The following is an 18,457-nucleotide window of genomic DNA, read 5'->3' as shown; positions in this document are numbered from 1 at the left end:
AGATGTATCCCGTGCTCATGGAAAAGATGTTACTGTGTTTCAGAAGGGTCAAATTATTGGCCTGCATCAAGCAAAGAAAACAACTAAGGAGCAGGGCTCGAAATTAACTTTTTTTCTTTGTGTCCCCCAGTGGTCCCGAATTCTGTGTTGTATTGTCCCGAATGGAAGCAATAGTGTCCCCATTTTTTTCCTCTCTGAAATAACCAGTGGTTAATATTATCATATGAAGTTACTATTATATTTGTAACTATGCGATTTTGAACCCTTTATATCATTTTTACAATAAGTCACAAGACACAAGCGACACATGTCCTATACATCATCTACTTCAAAATTACAGTTATTGCGTTTTCAGTTTATTAAACTTTGGCGATCTCACTGTATGAATAGATACCCGTTTATTTAAAGGGGCCAACTAGCTCATTCAGAAAATGTTTCAACTCCCTACATCTGCAGTACACTTTAGTTGAAAATAAGACCCCTTTTATGTTCATTTCATCTACTTATACCTTGAATATCTGTTGGCACTTATAAGGCCAACTTATAATTTTCACCATTACCGTTATCCATTTTTATGAACTTTCCGTTATCCATTACCGTTATCCATTTTTATGAACTTTCCGTTATCCATTTTATGAACTTTCGCTGCCGAAACGTGGGTGCAAATGTTAGCAACATCAACATAGTGGCAGGTCCGAGCCTAGTTGTGCTGCTGACTGACTAAACTTTCTGAACTAGAAAGACACCAAGAAAACTCACTTATTCTGTTGAACGGTATCTTCCGTCAATATCATCCACATCATTCCTGTTGTATTTTATAACAACGTGTCTAACAGTGTTCATTAAGTTCATTCAGTTGCTAGCGTTGCCTGCAGACCAGGCAATGACACTTTGGATCCTGAAGGTCCCGGAGACGTTATGTCTGGGCTTTCAGTTTCTTCCCCGCGGTCGGTCCGCTTCAACCACTTCAGCATTTTTGTTCTGGCAAGAGTCGGCACAGCGTGTGCGGAAGCAATTCCATTCCAAGTCCATATAATGCGGACACCGGCCGAAGATTCTAGAACAGAATGCGCTGCTCTGTAGCCTACGGATGCAGGTGCATCGAAAGTGTAGCTACTATGTATTTTTCGCTGTTAACGTTTTAAAATTAAAATTGACAAATTAGGTGAATGTCTACGTATGTGTTACGGCTTTGTAAATAATATTAATGTAGAACTTTTTTTCTAGACCTATTTTTTTTCCATTGTCCCGGGATTGTCCCAGATATGATAATTTTGTGTCCCGATGACATTTTTTATGGTCCCTGGGACGTCGGGACACCGTTAGTTTCGAGCGCTGCTAAGGAGATTGCTGAAATGAATGGAATTGGGTTAAGAACTGTCCCAATGCATTATTAAACCTGGAAGGATAATGGAGAACCAACTTTGTGGAAAAAAATGTGGTTGGAAAAAGATCCTGACTATGATCAGAGATCACTTAAACGCTTGAAGTCAAATCGTAAAAAAAAAAAATCAACAGTAGAACCTCACTGCTATGTTTAATCGTAAAATTAAGAGTATTTCCACACTCACTGTGATGAGAACTGACAGGATTGGGACTAAACAGCTGTGTGGCCATAAGAAAACCACTTGTTCATGAGACTAATCAGGAGAAAAGGCTTCAATTTGCTGGGGAGCATAAAGATTGGATTCTGGAGCAATGGATAAAGGTCATGTGGTCTGATAAGTCCAGATTTACTCCATTCCTGAGTGATGGGCGTGTCAGGGTAAGAAGGGAAGCACATGAAGCAATGCACTCATCATGCATAGTGGCCACTGTACAAGCCTCTGGAGGCAGTGTTATGATCTGGGGTTGCTTCAGTTGGTCAGGTCGAGGCTCAGCAATGTTATGGGGCAATAAAATGAAGTCAGTTGATGACCTGAATGTACTAAATGACCAGGTTATCACATCAATGAATTTTTTTTTTTTTCCCCTGATGGCACGGGCATAAAATTAGTGCTCTGATTGTAAAAGTGGTTCAGGAAGCATGAGGAATCATTTTCACACATGAATTGGCCACCACAGAGTCCTGACCTTAACCCCATTGAGAATCTTTGGGATGTGCTGGAGAAGACTTTACGCAGTGGTTCAACTCTCCCATCCTCAACACAAGATCTTGGTGAAAAACTAATACAACTCTGGACCGAAATAAATGTTGACATTTGTATAAGTTTATCAAAACAGTGCCACAGTGAAAGCATGCTGTAATCAAAACTAAAGGTGGTCCAACCAAATATTAGTGTGTGCCTTTTGGCAAAGCAGTGTATAACACAGCCATAAGGTGTGTTTTAAAAAACAAAACAAAACCATTTTTAATGGTGACGACCATTAAAAGTGGTTTCTTAATGTTTTCCAATAACTATATACACAGTCAAGGGGGGAAAAAGAAAGTACACCCTGCAATTCTGTGTTTTTATGTATTAGGACCTAGAACAATTGTGCTCTTGTAAACAAATAACCTTGGGTGATAACAGCAATGACAGCCTCAACAGATTTTTAATGTGTGGGTATTTTATCCCAAAAAGTAAACCAAATTTCAGAAACTGGTGGGGGAAATAAGTATAACCTTCCTAGTTCCAGTCATTAAGAGGGCCATTAGCAACTTGGTGCTACTAATGAAATGCAAAAGAGTGGATTAATCATCAAGAAGCGTGACTACCCATGTAAAAGAAGAACGTTTGGTGTTCAAGAGCACTGGTGTCTACATCACAACAGAAGAAAGGACAGCTTTCATTTCCTGATATTTACATCTAGATGTGCAAAACAACTTAGAACTTGGCACCTTTGGTGGCAGACCACCCAATTTTTATGTAAGTGAAAGTATTGGAACAGATATTAATATATTTGGTTGCATATCCCTTGCTTGCAATAATTGCACCAAGCCAGCAATCGAATGATGACAAACTTTTTTTCAGGCTTATACCGCAGCTTTCAGATGTTTGTTTTGGGAGTTTCTCCCTTCAGTCTCCTTCAGGAGGTGAAATGCTGCTCAACTGGGTTAGGAGCTGGTGATTGACTTTGCCAGTCTCAAACCTTCCAGGTCTTTCCCCTGATGAAGTCCTTTGTTGTGTGGCAGTGTGTTTTTGGTCATTGTCTTGCTGAGTGTTCTTCATTCCAATTAGATTGTCTGCCAGTTTAAGAAATGCATTCAATGTCTCTGAAGACTTCTGAATTCAGTCTGCTGCCATCATGAGTTACATCCATAAAGATTGGTCAGCCCTTTCCAGAAGCATCCATGCAAACCCAGGCTTTGATGCTTCCTCAACCATGCTTGACAAATGAGCTCTTTGTTTTGGCTCATGAGCAGATCCTTTCTTTCTCCACTTTAGCCTTTCCATCACTTTGTTTGCGAATTCAAACATTTGGTGTCTTGGGTCCATTCACCTTTCTGCCTTGAATCACTTCCTACTCCTCTTCAATTTCTCCTCCAGCATATTTCTGATCACATAAACATGTTGCTTGCATGAGTCTCCCCTTTTATTTATTTTTTTCTTGTTACTTTTCACTCGATTCATTTTTTCTGTTTGCGAGTGCAGTTTTCTGTGACCAGGACCCCCCCCCAAAAAAAAAAAAAAAAAGAGCTAGCTCAGCTAAAGGACACAACCATGTCCTATATTAATTCCCTTAAACTATTATTTAACGGAAGTACAGTGGTGCTTGAAAGTTTGTGAACCCTTGAGAATTTTCTATATTTCTGCATAAATATGACCTAAAACAACATCAGATTTTCACACAAGTCTTAAAAGTAGATAAAGAGAGCCCAGTTAAACAAATGAGACAAAAATATACTTGGTCATTTATTTATTGAGGAAAATTATCCAATATTACATATCTGAGAGTGGCAAAAGTATGTGAACCTTTGCTTTCAGTATCTGGTGTGATCCCCTTGTGCAGCAATAACTGCAACCAAGCATTTCCGGTAACTGTTGATCAGTCCTGCACACCGGCTTGGAGGAATTTTAGCCCATTCCTCTGTACAGAACAGCTTCAACTCGGGGATGTTGGTGGGTTTCCTCACATGAATTGCTCGCTTCAGGTCCTTCCACATTTCAATTGGACTAAGGTCAGGAGTTTGACTTGGCCATTTCAAAACATCATTAACTTTATTCTTCTTTAACCATTCTTTGGTAGAACGACTTGTGTGCTTAGTCGTTGTCTTACTGCATGACCCACCTTCTCTTGAGATTTAGTTCATGGACAGATGTCCTGACATTTTCCTTTAGAATTCGCTGGTATAATTCAGAATTCATTGTTCCATCAATGATGGCAAGCCGTCCTGGCCCAGATGCAGCAAAACAGGCCCAAACCATGATGCTACCACCACGTTTCACAGATGGGATAAGGTTCTTATGCTGGAATGCAGTGTTTTCCTTTCTTCAAACATAACACTTTTCTCATTTAAACCAAAAAGTTCTATTTTGGTCTCATCCATCCACAAAACATTTTTCCAATAGCCTTCTGGCTTGTCCACATGATCTTTAGCAAACTGCAGATGAGCAGCAGTGTTCTTTTTGGAGAGCAGTGGCTTTCTCCTTGCAACCCTGCCATGCACACCATTGTTGTTCAGTGTTGTCCTGATGGTGGACTCATGAACATTAACATTAGCCAATGTGAGAGAGGCCTTCAGTTGCTTAGAAGTTACCCTGTGGTCCTTTGTGACCTCGCCGACTATTACACGCCTTGCTCTTGGAGTGATCTTTGTTGGTCGACCGCTTCTGGGGAGGGTAACAATGGTCTTGAATTTCCTCCATTTGTACACAATCTGTCTGTGGATTGGTGGAGTCCAAACTCTTTAGAGATGGTTTTGTAACCTTTTCCAGCCTGATGAGCATCAACAACACTTTTTCTGAGGTCCTCAGAAACTTTCTTTGTTCGTGCCATGATATACAAACGTGTTGTGAAGATCAGACTTTGATAGATCCCTGTTCTTTAAATAAAACCAGGGTGCCCACTCACACCTGATTTTCAATCAATGGGATGACAAACACCTGACTCTAATTTCACCTTCAAATTAACTGCTAATCCTAGAGGTTCACATACTTTTGCCAGTCACAGATATGTAATATTGGATCATATTTTCCTCAATAAATAAATGACCAAGTATAATATTTTTGTCTCATTTGCTTAACTGGGTTCTCTTTTATCTACTTTTAGAACTTGTGTGAAAATCTGATGGTTTTAGGTCATATTTATGCAGAAATATAGAAAATTCTAAAGGGTTCACAAACTTTCAAGCACCACTGTAATTACATGTTGCATATGATGCTCAGCAACTTTTGCTTGTGTTTGAAGAGTGGTATAAACGTGCACAGCTTAAAAAAAAAAAGCTCTTCAACGCTCAGTTCACCCACAGTTGTTTTGAAGGCAGTGTTGGTATGCTCGGAGTATTCACGTTTCCAACGTGTAGTATACGTCGCCCTAAACGCTGACGCTCTCTTGTGATGTGTCGCGCATCTGGTTCCGGAACACTGGCTTGCAACGTGAAAACGCAGTGTTGCGGCTTTATACTGGTTTTGTTTGGTTCAGTATGAACAACCAACGCCTGAATCCTGAGGTGTTTTTCTTTACACCAAATATTGTGGAATATCTGTGTAAAAAGGGCTGCTGTTTCTGTCATCAGCCTCTGCTGTTTCCCATGATCACACTGTTTAACGTCTGGTTAGTACACCAGTGACGTTTCCAAATTGTTGTATTGGTTATGCCACTTCTTGTGCGATGGGGAAACAGCACTCTGTCATTTTAGTTTAATCATTTTTAACAATAAATGCTTAGCAGGTGAAACCCAGAGCTCAAACTTGGACATTCAGAACTATTAATTGTTTAAACAGTCAATCTAGGGCATACCTGGGCAACAAGAAACACCTATTGGTCACATGTTCCAATATATTTTTTTTTTTGATCACTTGAAAAATGGTTGGGGTCAAACTAAAAGTGGCATGTTTAACATGCCTAGATATCACCATCAGGAAATGAAAGCTGAAATTTTGACCCAAATGTATTCAGTGTATAGCAAAAAAAAAAAAAAGTTGGCCTTGCTGCTCCAATACTTTTAGATGGGACTGTGTTATTGTTAATATTGGTGGTGGTGGACTTTTTTTTTTCTTCTCCATAACGTTGCATAACAGCTTGTTAAAGCTGTTATTACACTTTATTTTATTTTATTTTATTTTTTTGTGTGTGTGTTGGTCACCCCATGGTAGATGTTGTATAATCAACAGCAGTTCATTCAAAAATGGCATGTTTGTGTACTGAAAATAGACGAGTGGACAATGTGCAAAGGCACAGAGGATGCAGGAGAAATGTAAATGAGGCGACTGACAATTTCCCCCAGAGTCACCAGCATGCATTATTTTAACCAATCCCATTTTTTGTTTTAGGCAAAGCTTTTTCCAAAAAGAAATTTGTCACAAAACCTTGATCTTCTAAGCATTCCTTGACAAATCCATCCACCATCCATCCCTTCACCCAATGAAACAGGCTATCCGTCCGTCTGCCCCTTTGCCCAAGAAAACCGTCCACCCAATGAAACCGTCTGTGCATCTATCGCTTTGCCCAATAAGTCTGTCCATCGACTTGACTAATTTTGCACAATATTCAAATGTAGTTCATATGTGGTTCCTGTAGATATGAGAATCCATAACTAAAAATAGACGGCCTTTTGATTTCATAAAATCTGTGAAATTTAGTACCCTCTGAAATTTGGTCATTGTGATGCATGTTTATTTCTGTAATACCTTTAAAAAAAAAAAACAACCAGGCTATTCTGTGGCTGGGAAGTTATTTAATTTGAGCGGGTTCCCTTGCAAATAATGTGCATGAAATCGCTCGCTTCACGCAGTCAAGCACACAGGAAGTCAGTGCACGCATGCGCACGCTTACCTTAGGCATCTTCATCTTTTGGGTTTTATGGCAGCTGGCATCCAGTGTTGCATTACTACCATCTACAGGTTTACTTTGATTGTGCATTGACAGTCACAGCATTCTGTCACTAAAGGAACAGCTGATCACACCGTGGTGCTCGCTGACCGCTGATATTTATTCGTTTGGTCCTGCATTTCCTTTCCTTCGCAACATAACGTCTTTTCTCGCTTTCTGTTACCGTAGTCTGTCTTTCCAGTATCGTTCGCACACTCATGTCCTCCATTGTTCTCCCCTATTTCAAATTTGTATTCCACAATGCCTTGCACAAACGGGGAAAGCCCACCACGTGATGCATGACGTTTTGTCTTGTATTGCATCATGGCGAAGCAAGAAAAAATAGCGGAGAATTTGGGGCCACGTGGCCCTAAATTCATTAATTGTTCTATTTTAAAAGACACTAATAAAATTGAAAGTCTGTGATTCGAATTCGGTAGCTTTCGGTCCACTAAACAAAAATAATTGGGTGTTGGGAAAATTCTTTTTATGACCTAAACTTGAAAAATCTGAAAGGCAGTCTAGCTTTAAAGATGGATTTTGTAGGGCATCATGCGCTCTCTCTCTCTCTCTCTCTCTCTCTCTCTCTCTCTCTCTCTCTATATATATATATATATATATATATATATATATATATATATATATATATATATATATATAAAATTTATTTATTTGCCTAAAACGTTCTCGAGAGAGGTGCCTGCACTGGGTTCTTCCAGGGTTTTCGGTTTCTTCCCACCTCCCAAAAACATGCTGGATTGACTATGCTATATATCCCCAGGTGTGAATGCGCGTGCAGGATGCTTCGGATCCACTAGGACCCTGACCTGGATAAAACAGTTCCTGAAGATGAATGTTCTGTGAAGGTCCTAAATAGTGTTTCTTTTTGTCCTGAATGCTTGCTGTTTGTCTGTTTTGCCTCCTTAGCATCATTTCCTGTGTCGTGAGCGTCCTCTGACTGTGGTGATGGATTTGATTGCGCGCACTAAAGATGCTGTGCGAGAGCTGGACAACCTACAGTACCGCAAAATGAAGAAGATACTCTTCCAAGAAACGCACAATGGTCCTGCTGCAGAGGGCACTGAGGAGGAGGAGGTAGGTGAAGCTACCTAACTGTTCAGTCACTGAATGCTTTATTTTCATATCATATGAAGGGTTAGAGTTTGATAGGCATCAGCATTTTCACCAGGATCATTTCTTGGTTTCAGAGTCGTTCCCAAACATTTCAGCTCAGTCAGTGCAGATGCAGCTTCAGACCATCAGACCTTGAACAGAGCCTGCTTAAAGTGTAGATTGCTGTGGCAGGTACATGAGGCGAGGGGGAAAAAAAATCTCCAGATCTTTAATTTTCCAAACCTCTTCACTGCAAAAAATGGCCTTTCAAAAATAAGAAATAAAAGATTAAAACAAAGCATATTTGCTTGAATCAGGTGAAGAAAATCTGCCAATGGAACTAGTCAAATTTGACTTGGTAAGATTTCTTAAAGTAAGATGAAAAATCTAACCTGTTTTTAGATGAAATAATTCCAGAATAAGATTGGGGAACTTATTATGCGAGATCTGATTGATTAACTCAAAATAATCAAAATAGTTCTTATAACAAGATCGTACTTCTTACATTTAGCCATTCAAGTCATTTTTATTGATTTCATTTTAAGGGTATTTCACTTAAATTCATGACAAAGTCTTGGCAGTAAAAATTGAATTTAAGATAAATATACTAATATTAGGATTGTTAAATTCTACAACTAAGCATTGCTAGCTTAAAAGATTCTCCTTTTTGACCTGTAATTAGTAAAATACTCTAGATATGAGACCAGACACTATCTTGAATCACGTTGACGACACGTGTAGCATTGCAACAAGTTTATTTTTTTTTTCCCATTTCAACATTCAAACATTAAAACATCTCTTAAGATTCCACTTCCCCAGGACCTCAGGCACCAAAAAAAAAAAGTCTATGCATTTTGACTTACAGTGCTTACACAACGCCAAAGCAACAGTGCATTTTGGGGGCAAGATTCAAAGATTTCAGTAAAGTTCATTTATTCCCAAAACAAGCATACTTTTTTTTTTTTTTGTCTTGAAACAAGATGAACCGCATTTGACAAATGTCCAAAATGTACGTACTTGTTTTTTTTTTTTAAAAACCTTGTTTTATTTTCAAAGGTGCTCCAGATAAGACTTTTTCAAGACATTTTGTCTATACAAGATTTTCAAGATGGACTGTCTAAAAACTAGCCTTTCTAGCTAAATGAGGTTTTGCTTGTTGGGCAATTATGTCTTATAATAAGGGTGGCTAGATGTTTTGACTTGAAAATAGACAAATAAACTTCCTAAGATTTTTATTTTTTGCAGTGTTTTCAGGGCAGCAAAACAATTGAGGTGGTATGTGCCACAGAGGAAAATGTTGAAGTCAGAAAAACATTATATGCTAAACAGTACACGGTCTTGATGTTTTATTTATACTTTACTGTGTATAGAGTGTCTTAACATAATATCTCTTAAACACTGAGCACTTTTATTACCAAAAGAATTTAACTGCGTATAGCTTGCAAGAAGTAACAGCTATTTATACACAAACATTTAATCTTTTATTATGAGGGCAGTAACACATTTTTTTTTAAATATCTGAGATCAGAATTAAAACTCACTTCCCTACCATTTTTGGGTCTCTGATTATAAAATGGGATTAAGAAGAAATCCCAGAGAATATCATCCAGATGTGAAATGCATTTCAAACAAAAGAACCTTTTTATGAAGTGAACCCATTTCCTTAAAGTGGACTTATTTTCCCACTAATCTAAAGCCACTACCCTTTTTTTTTTTTTTTTTTTTTTTAATTTATAAAGCCAGCGGCACGGTGGTGTAGTGGTTAGCGCTGTCGCCTCACAGCAAGAAGGTCCGGGTTTGAGCCCCATGGCCGGCGAGGGCCTTTCTGCGTGGAGTTTGCATGTTCTCCCCGTGTCCGCGTGGGTTTCCTCCAGGTGCTCCGGTTTCCCCCACAGTCCAAAGACATGCAGGTTAGGTTAACTGGTGACTCTAAATTGACCGTAGGTGTGAATGTGAGTGTGAATGGTTGTCTGTGTCTATGTGTCAGCCCTGTGATGACCTGATGACTTGTCCAGGGTGTACCCCGCCTTTCGCCCGTAGTCAGCTGGGATAGGCTCCAGCTCGCCTGCGACCCTGTAGAAGGATAAAGTGGCTAGAGGAGATGAGATGAGATTTATAAAGCAGTTTATAAATTTTCTTCACAATTATTGTGGTATCAGGCTAAAATAAATATAAATAAAAATCCACCAGCTCTGTTAATTTTTGTGCATTATAGTAAGCATTCATATCGGCTTATAAAAATCAGAGTATGATCAGAGTCAACAAACACCGTACAGAGTTGTCAGAACATGAGGGATCTATACTCACCATTCACTTTATTAGGTACACCTACTGTTTTATGCAGTTATCTAATCAGCCAATCCATTGACAGCAGCACCGTGCATAAAATCATGCAGACACAAATCAAAAGCTTTTCAGTTAATATTCACTTCAAACATCAGAATGGGGGGGGGAATTGTGATCTCTGTGACTTTCACTGTGGCATAGCGGCTGTTGTCAGATGGACTGGTTTGAGTATTTCAGAAACTGCTGATCATCTGGGGTTTTCACACACAACAGTCTCTAGAGTTTACACAGAATGGTGTGAAAAACAAAAAAACATTGAGTGAGCAACAGTTCTGTGGGTGGAAATGCCCTCTTGATAACAGTGGTCAGAGGAAAATGACCAGATTGGTTCAAGCTGCCAGGAAGGATCTCGCATCTCGGTGGTTCTCAATCCTGGTCCTCATGGCCCCCTGCTCTGCAGAGATTCAGGTTTTCCTGTTCATAACACATCATCTCCAAATGATTAGCTAATTAGTGATGTTGCATCGGATGTGCTGGTGCAGGAAATACCAAATCTGCGCAGGCCAGGGTCCAGGACTGAGAACCACTGTTGTAACGCCTATCACTCTTTATATCCTCAGTGACCAGAAAATCATCTCCACGTGCACAAGATATTGAATCTTGAGGTTTATGGGCTATAACAGCGGAAGACCCCACGTTAGGTTCAACTCCTGTCCTGACTCTGGACTATTAAAGATGAAACCTGGTCTTTTTTCTAATTTTGAATTATCCCGCTTCAGTCAACCTGTGCCCATTTTGGCCTTAGATTTCAGTTCTTGGCTGACAGCAGTGTAACCCAGTGGGGGGGGGGTCTTCTGCTGATTTAGCTCAGCTGCCTCAAGGGTTGATGTGTTTTGGGTTCTGCAATGTTTTTTACTGTCCAGGACGGTTGTAGAGAGTTGTTATTTTACTTGCTTTAAGTAAAAATTCCTGTTGGGTCAAACAATTCTGGCCATTCTCCTCTCTCAGCAACAACGCGTTTCCACTCTGCCATTCACTGAATGAATTTGTGGATACTGTATTTGTCTCTCATTGGAGTAGATTGAGAATTGTAGCTTGTATCAAATTTAAAACATTCATACTAGCTTACCAGGCTCTCAAGGGGTTAGGGCCAGCATACCTCCAGAGTCTGATCTGCCCCTACACGCCTGCCAGATCCCTATACTGTGCTACTACTGGTTGCCTGGACCCTCCTCCTCCTCTCTACTCCTGCCCAGCCTGCTCAAGACTGCGCTCTCTCCTAGTTCCCCGTTGGTGGAATGACCTTCTCATTGAGGTCAGAACTACCAACTCCCTGACCACCTTCAAGTGCAGACTCACCTTTTCAGGCTGCACCTTTCCCCTGCTTCCCTGCCCACTGTGTAACTGCGTATTGGTCTCGACCAGCCCAGTCTGTGTTCTGTCTAGCCTGGGGTTAGCTGTTTGAGTTTTATTTTTCTCTATTTAGTTTTACTTTTATATGGTTGGTTTTCTTGGCTGTTTGCTGAGTGTTGGTACTTGAACAGAATATTACACTGTTATTCTGTCACTTGATCATTTGGCTCTAGAACTTTTTTGTCCAGAAGTTCAGCACTTCGTGTACCTGACTTTTACACTTGTACGTTGCTCTGGGTAAGAGCATCTACTAAATGCCATGTAATGTGATTGACAGCTAGATTAAAGTTATAGATTGGCTACCATTAAATAATGATTTAGAAATAGCAGCAAACAGTAGATGTGGAGAAAATGTAGCTTAAATATGAGCATCCAATCTTACTACTTGAGTGTATTCAGAATATATTCAGACCCCTTCAGTTTTTGCACATTTTACTGTATGCGAAAGTTGACTTTGTTGGCCATCAGTTTATTCTCAATAATCCAGAAGGTCAAAGGGAAAGCAAATTTTATTCAAAATTTGAAAAATAAATAAGCTGAAAAACTGTTGAAGTATTCCTTTCCCGTGTAGTTTGTAGAAAGACCCTATACCATACAATACTGTCACTACCATGCTTCACCACAGGGATTGTATTAACTCTGACTGGTTTTCACCAGACGTAGCGCTTGGGGTTCAATTTTCATCTCATCAGACCAGGAAGTCTTTTATCTGCCTGCCATATGACTTTTACTAAGGAATGGCTTCCATCTAGCCACTCTATTATGAATGATGATGATGAATGAACCCTTTATTGTCAGTCACAAGTACCAGCGAAATTAGCCATCAACCCGTCCGTACATATACACATACATACAATTAACACAGGGGGAGTAGACAGGACAGGAAGACAGGGATGAAAAATACAGAGTAACATGAGGGGAGGGGAGGAGAAAAAAAGAAACCCCCACACTATGCTCCTGTGGGGAGTACAGTGTGGGAACATAAAAAAAAAAAACACCAGCACATAAGCACAAAAATAACACAGTACACTTTACAACATGAAAACTCGGGACTCGAGGGGGAAGGGGGTGAGGGAGGGGGCAATCATGGTAGGGAGGTAGGGGCAGAGGTATAGATAACCCAGTGCAAACAAGCAGTCCGGTCCTGCAGCCGAAGACGGCGCTTGCCCACTTGTCTCACTGGGGGTAAAAGCAGCGACCGTGGGAAGTAGGGGAAGGAATACGAGAGAGTCTCACAGCAGTGATCTTCAGGGGGGAGCTGTTATAAAGCCCTGATTGACGATTATTTCTGAAATGGTTGTCCTTCCAGCACGTTCTCCCATGTCTACGGAGGACTTCTGAAGCTCTGTTATAGCGGCCATTGGGTTCTTGATCACCTCCCTGACAAAGGCCCTTCTAGCCCAGTTATGGAGTTTGGCTAGATGGCTAGCTGCAGAAAGCATCCTGGTGGTTCCAAACTTCTTCCACTTCTTAATGATTGAGCTCATTGTGCTTCTGGGAACAATTTCAGAGCTTTAGAGATGGTTTATTCTGCTGCCAGATCTGTGCCTTGGTAGTTTGATCATGCCGTAGGATCTTTGTAAGTCAGGTCCAGTCATTTGAATTTGCCACAGGTGGACACCAGTTAAGTTCTAAAATCCATTTTAAGATAATCAAAGCAAACAGGGGTGCACCTGAGGTCGGTTTGGCGCATCTTAAGGGGTGTTCACACGGCACATATTTGCATCGATGCTGCACCGATGTATTTTGTTGTGATATATCTTACACCGGTGTAAATTTTGTGGAGCGTTCACATGTCACAAACCTGCTTACTAGAGAGAAGCGTGTTGGCACCGGTGCAGCCCCACTTGCGTTCACACGGCGGTTTTTGCGACCGTGCTATACGATAGTAGTAATGCGGAAATGAAATATGCGCATGCGTGAAAATGTACTTCCTTTTCCCGGTTGTCATGGCATCACCAAGCGCCGGGAAAACAACGTGGATGAAGACACCAGTGTTGCCAGATACTGCTGACGTTTTCCAGCCCAAAATATGTTCAAATCCGCCAAAATGCACTTAAAACCGCCCAATCTGGCAACACTGGAAGACACGCAGTTCTGTTGTTGTTGATATTCGCCATTTTGGAAGCGCAAAATACCAGGATGCAAATTATGCAATGCCCGTATGTAATCAACTCTCCTCACGCGTAGTGAGTCTACCCCTGTAGCGTTCAGACGTCCCATTTTATATCGGTGCTGCCCCGCAAACTAGCAGTTACTCCGGAGTAATTTTCTTAAACCACCTCCTGAGCAGGGTTAGATTTGCACCGGTTTAAGCAGCTTTCAGGGGCTACACCGGTATAACTTTGTACCGTGTGAACGCTCTACTGGGGCAGCCCCGGTGCTACACTGGAGTAAAAGTTGCCGTGTGAACACCCCTTTAGTCAAGGATCTGAATACTTATCTCAGTGATTAGATGTCTCAAAACACATGTTTCTTTTTTGTCAGTATGAATTATTGTGTGTAGATTAATGTGAAAAAAAATTTAATTTAATCCATATAAAAATGTGGTCAACACTGAAAGTGTGCAGAAAGCAAAATGGTTGTTTTCCAGCCCCCCTATAAGCTGCTTATAATTTTGTACCATGCTTGTGTGTTTGTGTTCTCAGTATGAGTTGGGTTTTGGCTATGTAACAACATATTCTTTGAAAGGCATGCTGGGTCTTAGTGGTGTTTTTTTTCTTTTTGTTTGATGCCTGACCATCAGGATGTGGAGCAGTACATGCTGCGCACAGGCACAGTGAACAGCATGGAGAGCTCGCACTCACTGCCTTCCATGTCGATCAGCGCCAGCTCACAGAGTTCTTCAGTGAACAGCCTAGCCGATGGCTCGGATGACAGCGGTGAAATGGCCATGATGCAGGAAGGAGAGCACACGGTCACTTCCAACAGCTCCGTATTGCACAAACCACTGGTCGGTATCTCAAGTATATTTCCATAGGCCAAATTCAGTCAGTAAACAAAAATAAATAGATGCGCCTCTTTTATGAAGGTGATTGAGAAGAGGCCAAGTGTGCACAAAGCTCAAGCAGCAATACAGCAAAAAACCCTTTAAATAGAAAATAGTTTTGATTTGTCCAACACTCTTCTTAGCCACTTAATGTCGTCTTTATTGCAATTGTTGCAATAATTTCTTAGTGTGTGTAGAATGTTTTATTTATATAGGCTATGTGCTACTGACAAATGAATCTATATTGCAAATAGGTGTCTCAAAATAGTGTGTTTGGTTTTCTACATGCTCTCCATTTCATTCAGTGCACATGTTCCAGCACTTAATGGAGTGTCCTTTTATCCTCTAGAAAAAAGCATTAAGTACTTCTGCATAGTGCTTTCGTACATGTGTAGGCTATTTTCCAGACTTGGAGATGTATTTCAGACTGTAGCAAAGGTTCTGGCTGACTAAAACTAAACCACACTGCACCACTAGGAGGCTCTAATGTTCTGTTGAGAAGCCTTTAGGCTCCTCATGTAAAATAAAAATCAAATTTAATTTGGTTCCATCCAAGCTTTTTTTTCCTTTAAGCAGACAGCTTTAACTGACGTTTATGCTATATTCTAGAACAGCTGTATCATCTTAGCTTGAATACAGATAAATGTAGACTAAGTATAATTTGATCTTGTCACATTTTAGCCATCTACCTATAAAACACATGGAAGTTAATGATTATGAAGCAACCATGATGGCACTGTGTACCCTGGATATTATGGGATACAAATTTATGATGCTTTGAGCATTGTATCACTCAACTAAAGATGGATACGCATTTCAGCAGCTGTAAACATGAATGGTTTTTCATCGCTCTTGTTCTATTCCCCAGAGCCATGATAACATCTACGATGAGCCCTACCAGCCCGAGGTGGACTCTCAGCAGCAAGGTCCATCCGGAGGTGGTGGTGGAGGAGGGGGGAGGCGTCGTCGAGGCCGTGATCACTTTGCCACCATCCGCACAGCTTCACTGGTGACGCGTCAAATCCAGGAGCATGAGCAGGGTTCAGCACTCCGAGAGCAAATGACTGGCTACAAGCGTATGCGCCGCCAGCACCAGAAGCAGCTGATGGCCCTGGAGAACAAGCTGAAGGCTGAGATGGATGAGCACCAGCTGCGGCTGGACAAAGAGCTTGAGACCCAGAGGAACAACTTCAGCAGTGAGAGTGACAAGTTCAGCAAGAAGCACCAGGCCATACTAGAGAAAGAGGTGAGCGAGAAAGATCATAACACTGTTCTGATGTGAAAGGAGAGAACTGTCAGACTGCCCAGTATTTTAAAAACATTACTGTAATGTAATGAATCATCTAATCACTAAGCATGGACACATCTATACAATTTGTGAACTAGCATTTTCCCCAAATTAGGCCCCCCCCCCCCCCCCCCCCCCCCCCAAAAAAAAAAAAATCAATCATTTTGTTTACCTGGAATATGAAACCATGGCTTCCTGTCATTCATGATCGTTTTCTCTGCAGGGTAAGAATGCTACAGCAGAGGAAAAGAAGTTCCAACAGCACATCTTAACTCAGCAGAAGAAAGAGCTTACTACTCTACTAGAGTCTCAGAAACGCCAGTATCGACAACGCAAAGAGCAGCTCAAAGAGGTAAATGGCTTCTAAATGCAGGACTTTAGAAATAGTTGAAATGGTAAAAGTGCATATGTGGCTGAACAGTGTAGCAATAATATTTATTAGCATAAATATGGAGGTGATTAGAGGAAATCGCACACGCTGATTGGCCAAGAAATTCGGACTTTTTCTCACAATTCTTCACCGAAGGTGAAATGAATATCTGTCAATAATAAGACAAACTCGAGGTTATTATTTAAATAATAATGGTTGGTGCTTTTTCATGGTATCACAGATGTATTCCATTCAGCTAGCATGATATTGAACTTGTTGCTGAGTGGAATATATCTGATATACCATGAAAAAAAGCCAATTATTATTATTATTATTATTATTATATATGGCGGCACGGTGGTGTAGTGGTTAGCACTGTCGCCTCACAGCAAGAAGGTCCGGGTTCGAGCCCCGTGGCCAGCGAGGGCCTTTCTGTGTGGAGTTTGCATGTTCTCCCCGTGTCCGCGTGGGTTTCCTCCGGGTGCTCCGGTTTCCCCCACAGTCCAAAGACATGCAGGTTAGGTTAACTGGTGAGACTAAATTGACCGTAGGTGTGAATGAGAGTGTGAATGGTTGTCTGTGTCTATGTGTCAGCCCTGTGATGACCTGGTGACTTGTCCAGGGTGTACTCCGCCTTTCGCCCGTAGTCAGCTGGGATAGGCTCCAGCTTGCCTGCGACCCTGTAGAACAGGATAAAGCAGCTAGAGATAATGAGATGAGATTATTATATATACACATTCCTTTCAGGTGTTCAACGCATCTTTTTCAAAATTCTCTCAAAATCTTCCATATTTAATGAAGCAAACCTGGCGACCATGTTTGTTTGTTTGTTTACAAATTGTCTCAGTCACTCGCTGGCACGGAAGTTTTACGTCTCCGATGTGCGACGTTATGTTGTCTTGACAACCATGCAATATCATAAGCCATATTCAATGCTCATTCTCCATTGGGTCGAGTGATGTAATACACATAGAATAAGAGAGATGCTAACAATATTGCATGCTATCTGTTATGCCCTGGCCTAGGGGGAAACCTGAGCGTAGCATAAAAATAACTTCCCTTTTCCCCACTCCCAAGGACGACCAGTGCCACAGCCGATTGCAGTCCAAAACACAACTGGCTTATTTCAGCACGGGTAAAATTGGCATCAGGGTGAGCACAGCCCTAAGCAATCTATTTAAATCTCCGCTAACTTACTTGGACGATAAAAGAAAACCAAATAAAATACAGGGATCTTACCCAACTCCCTAACGTAAACAGGAAAAGGAAAAAAAAAAAAAAGAGTGCAACTAAAAGGGCTTCTTGCCCCTACAGTTACCTAGACTGCTTTTAGGAAAGTATTTACACTGTTGACAACACCAGGCACAGTCCTGTTGAGAATCAGGAGAAAGTGAAGCACATCCATCATCTCCAGAAAGCATTTTAAAACGGGTGCAGTCAACCATGGTCCAATCAGCTGCTGCCACCTAAAACTGAAAAGCAAGAGCATTTACAGGAATAAATGAAATGCACCTCCCTCAGGCAGGAAGGGAGAACAGCAACAACAAAAATAAATCAATAATGGTACACATTATGACCCAGGATTATATCAAACCAAATGAATTCAACCCACCAGAAGGGAATAGAAATGTTTTTATTCCATCGAAAAAGTGTCCTGTATGTATAATCACCAATATTCACTTGAGCCTGAGGCCGATAATTATTTTAGTATAAATACACAGGTGATTTTTTTTTTTTTTTTTTTAAGATGCGGTGCAGACTTGCCACTTTATGCCGAGTCTCACCAAATCCTTTGTTTTGAAATGGATAAAATAAATCCCAATCCCACCTTACCTTTGAATAGTTTTAGGCCTAACTTCGTAGCATCTTTTTAATGCTTTTAGGAACAGCATTTTCTTTCATAATTTATAGTTCTTCCTCACTTATGGTGACAAAGCAATTGGCCGCCATTTTGCCAAGTCGCTCGAGGTGATTATCGAAATACTGAGAAAGCTCTCAACCAATCACCTGTGTATTTATACTAACTCTCGATAATCGCCTCGAG

The 18,457-nt window shown here is 40.8% G+C and overlaps 1 protein-coding gene across 2 annotated transcripts in view; it reads left to right on the top strand.

Moving 5' to 3' along the window:
- taok2b (TAO kinase 2b) overlaps positions 1-18,457 on the top strand; it is a 102,370-nt gene that overhangs the window by 65,169 nt on the left and 18,744 nt on the right. For both annotated transcript variants that reach the window (XM_060939467.1, XM_060939466.1), the window contains exons 11-14: positions 7,882-8,049; positions 14,513-14,719; positions 15,624-16,001; positions 16,267-16,395. In XM_060939467.1, coding sequence (XP_060795450.1) covers positions 7,882-8,049; positions 14,513-14,719; positions 15,624-16,001; positions 16,267-16,395 — 882 coding nt within the window. The remainder of the gene's footprint in view (positions 1-7,881; positions 8,050-14,512; positions 14,720-15,623; positions 16,002-16,266; positions 16,396-18,457) is intronic.

Source organism: Neoarius graeffei, chromosome 14, assembly GCF_027579695.1.
Source record: "Neoarius graeffei isolate fNeoGra1 chromosome 14, fNeoGra1.pri, whole genome shotgun sequence".
NCBI lineage: Eukaryota > Metazoa > Chordata > Actinopteri > Siluriformes > Ariidae > Neoarius > Neoarius graeffei.
This window is presented reverse-complemented; position numbering and strand designations above follow the sequence as displayed.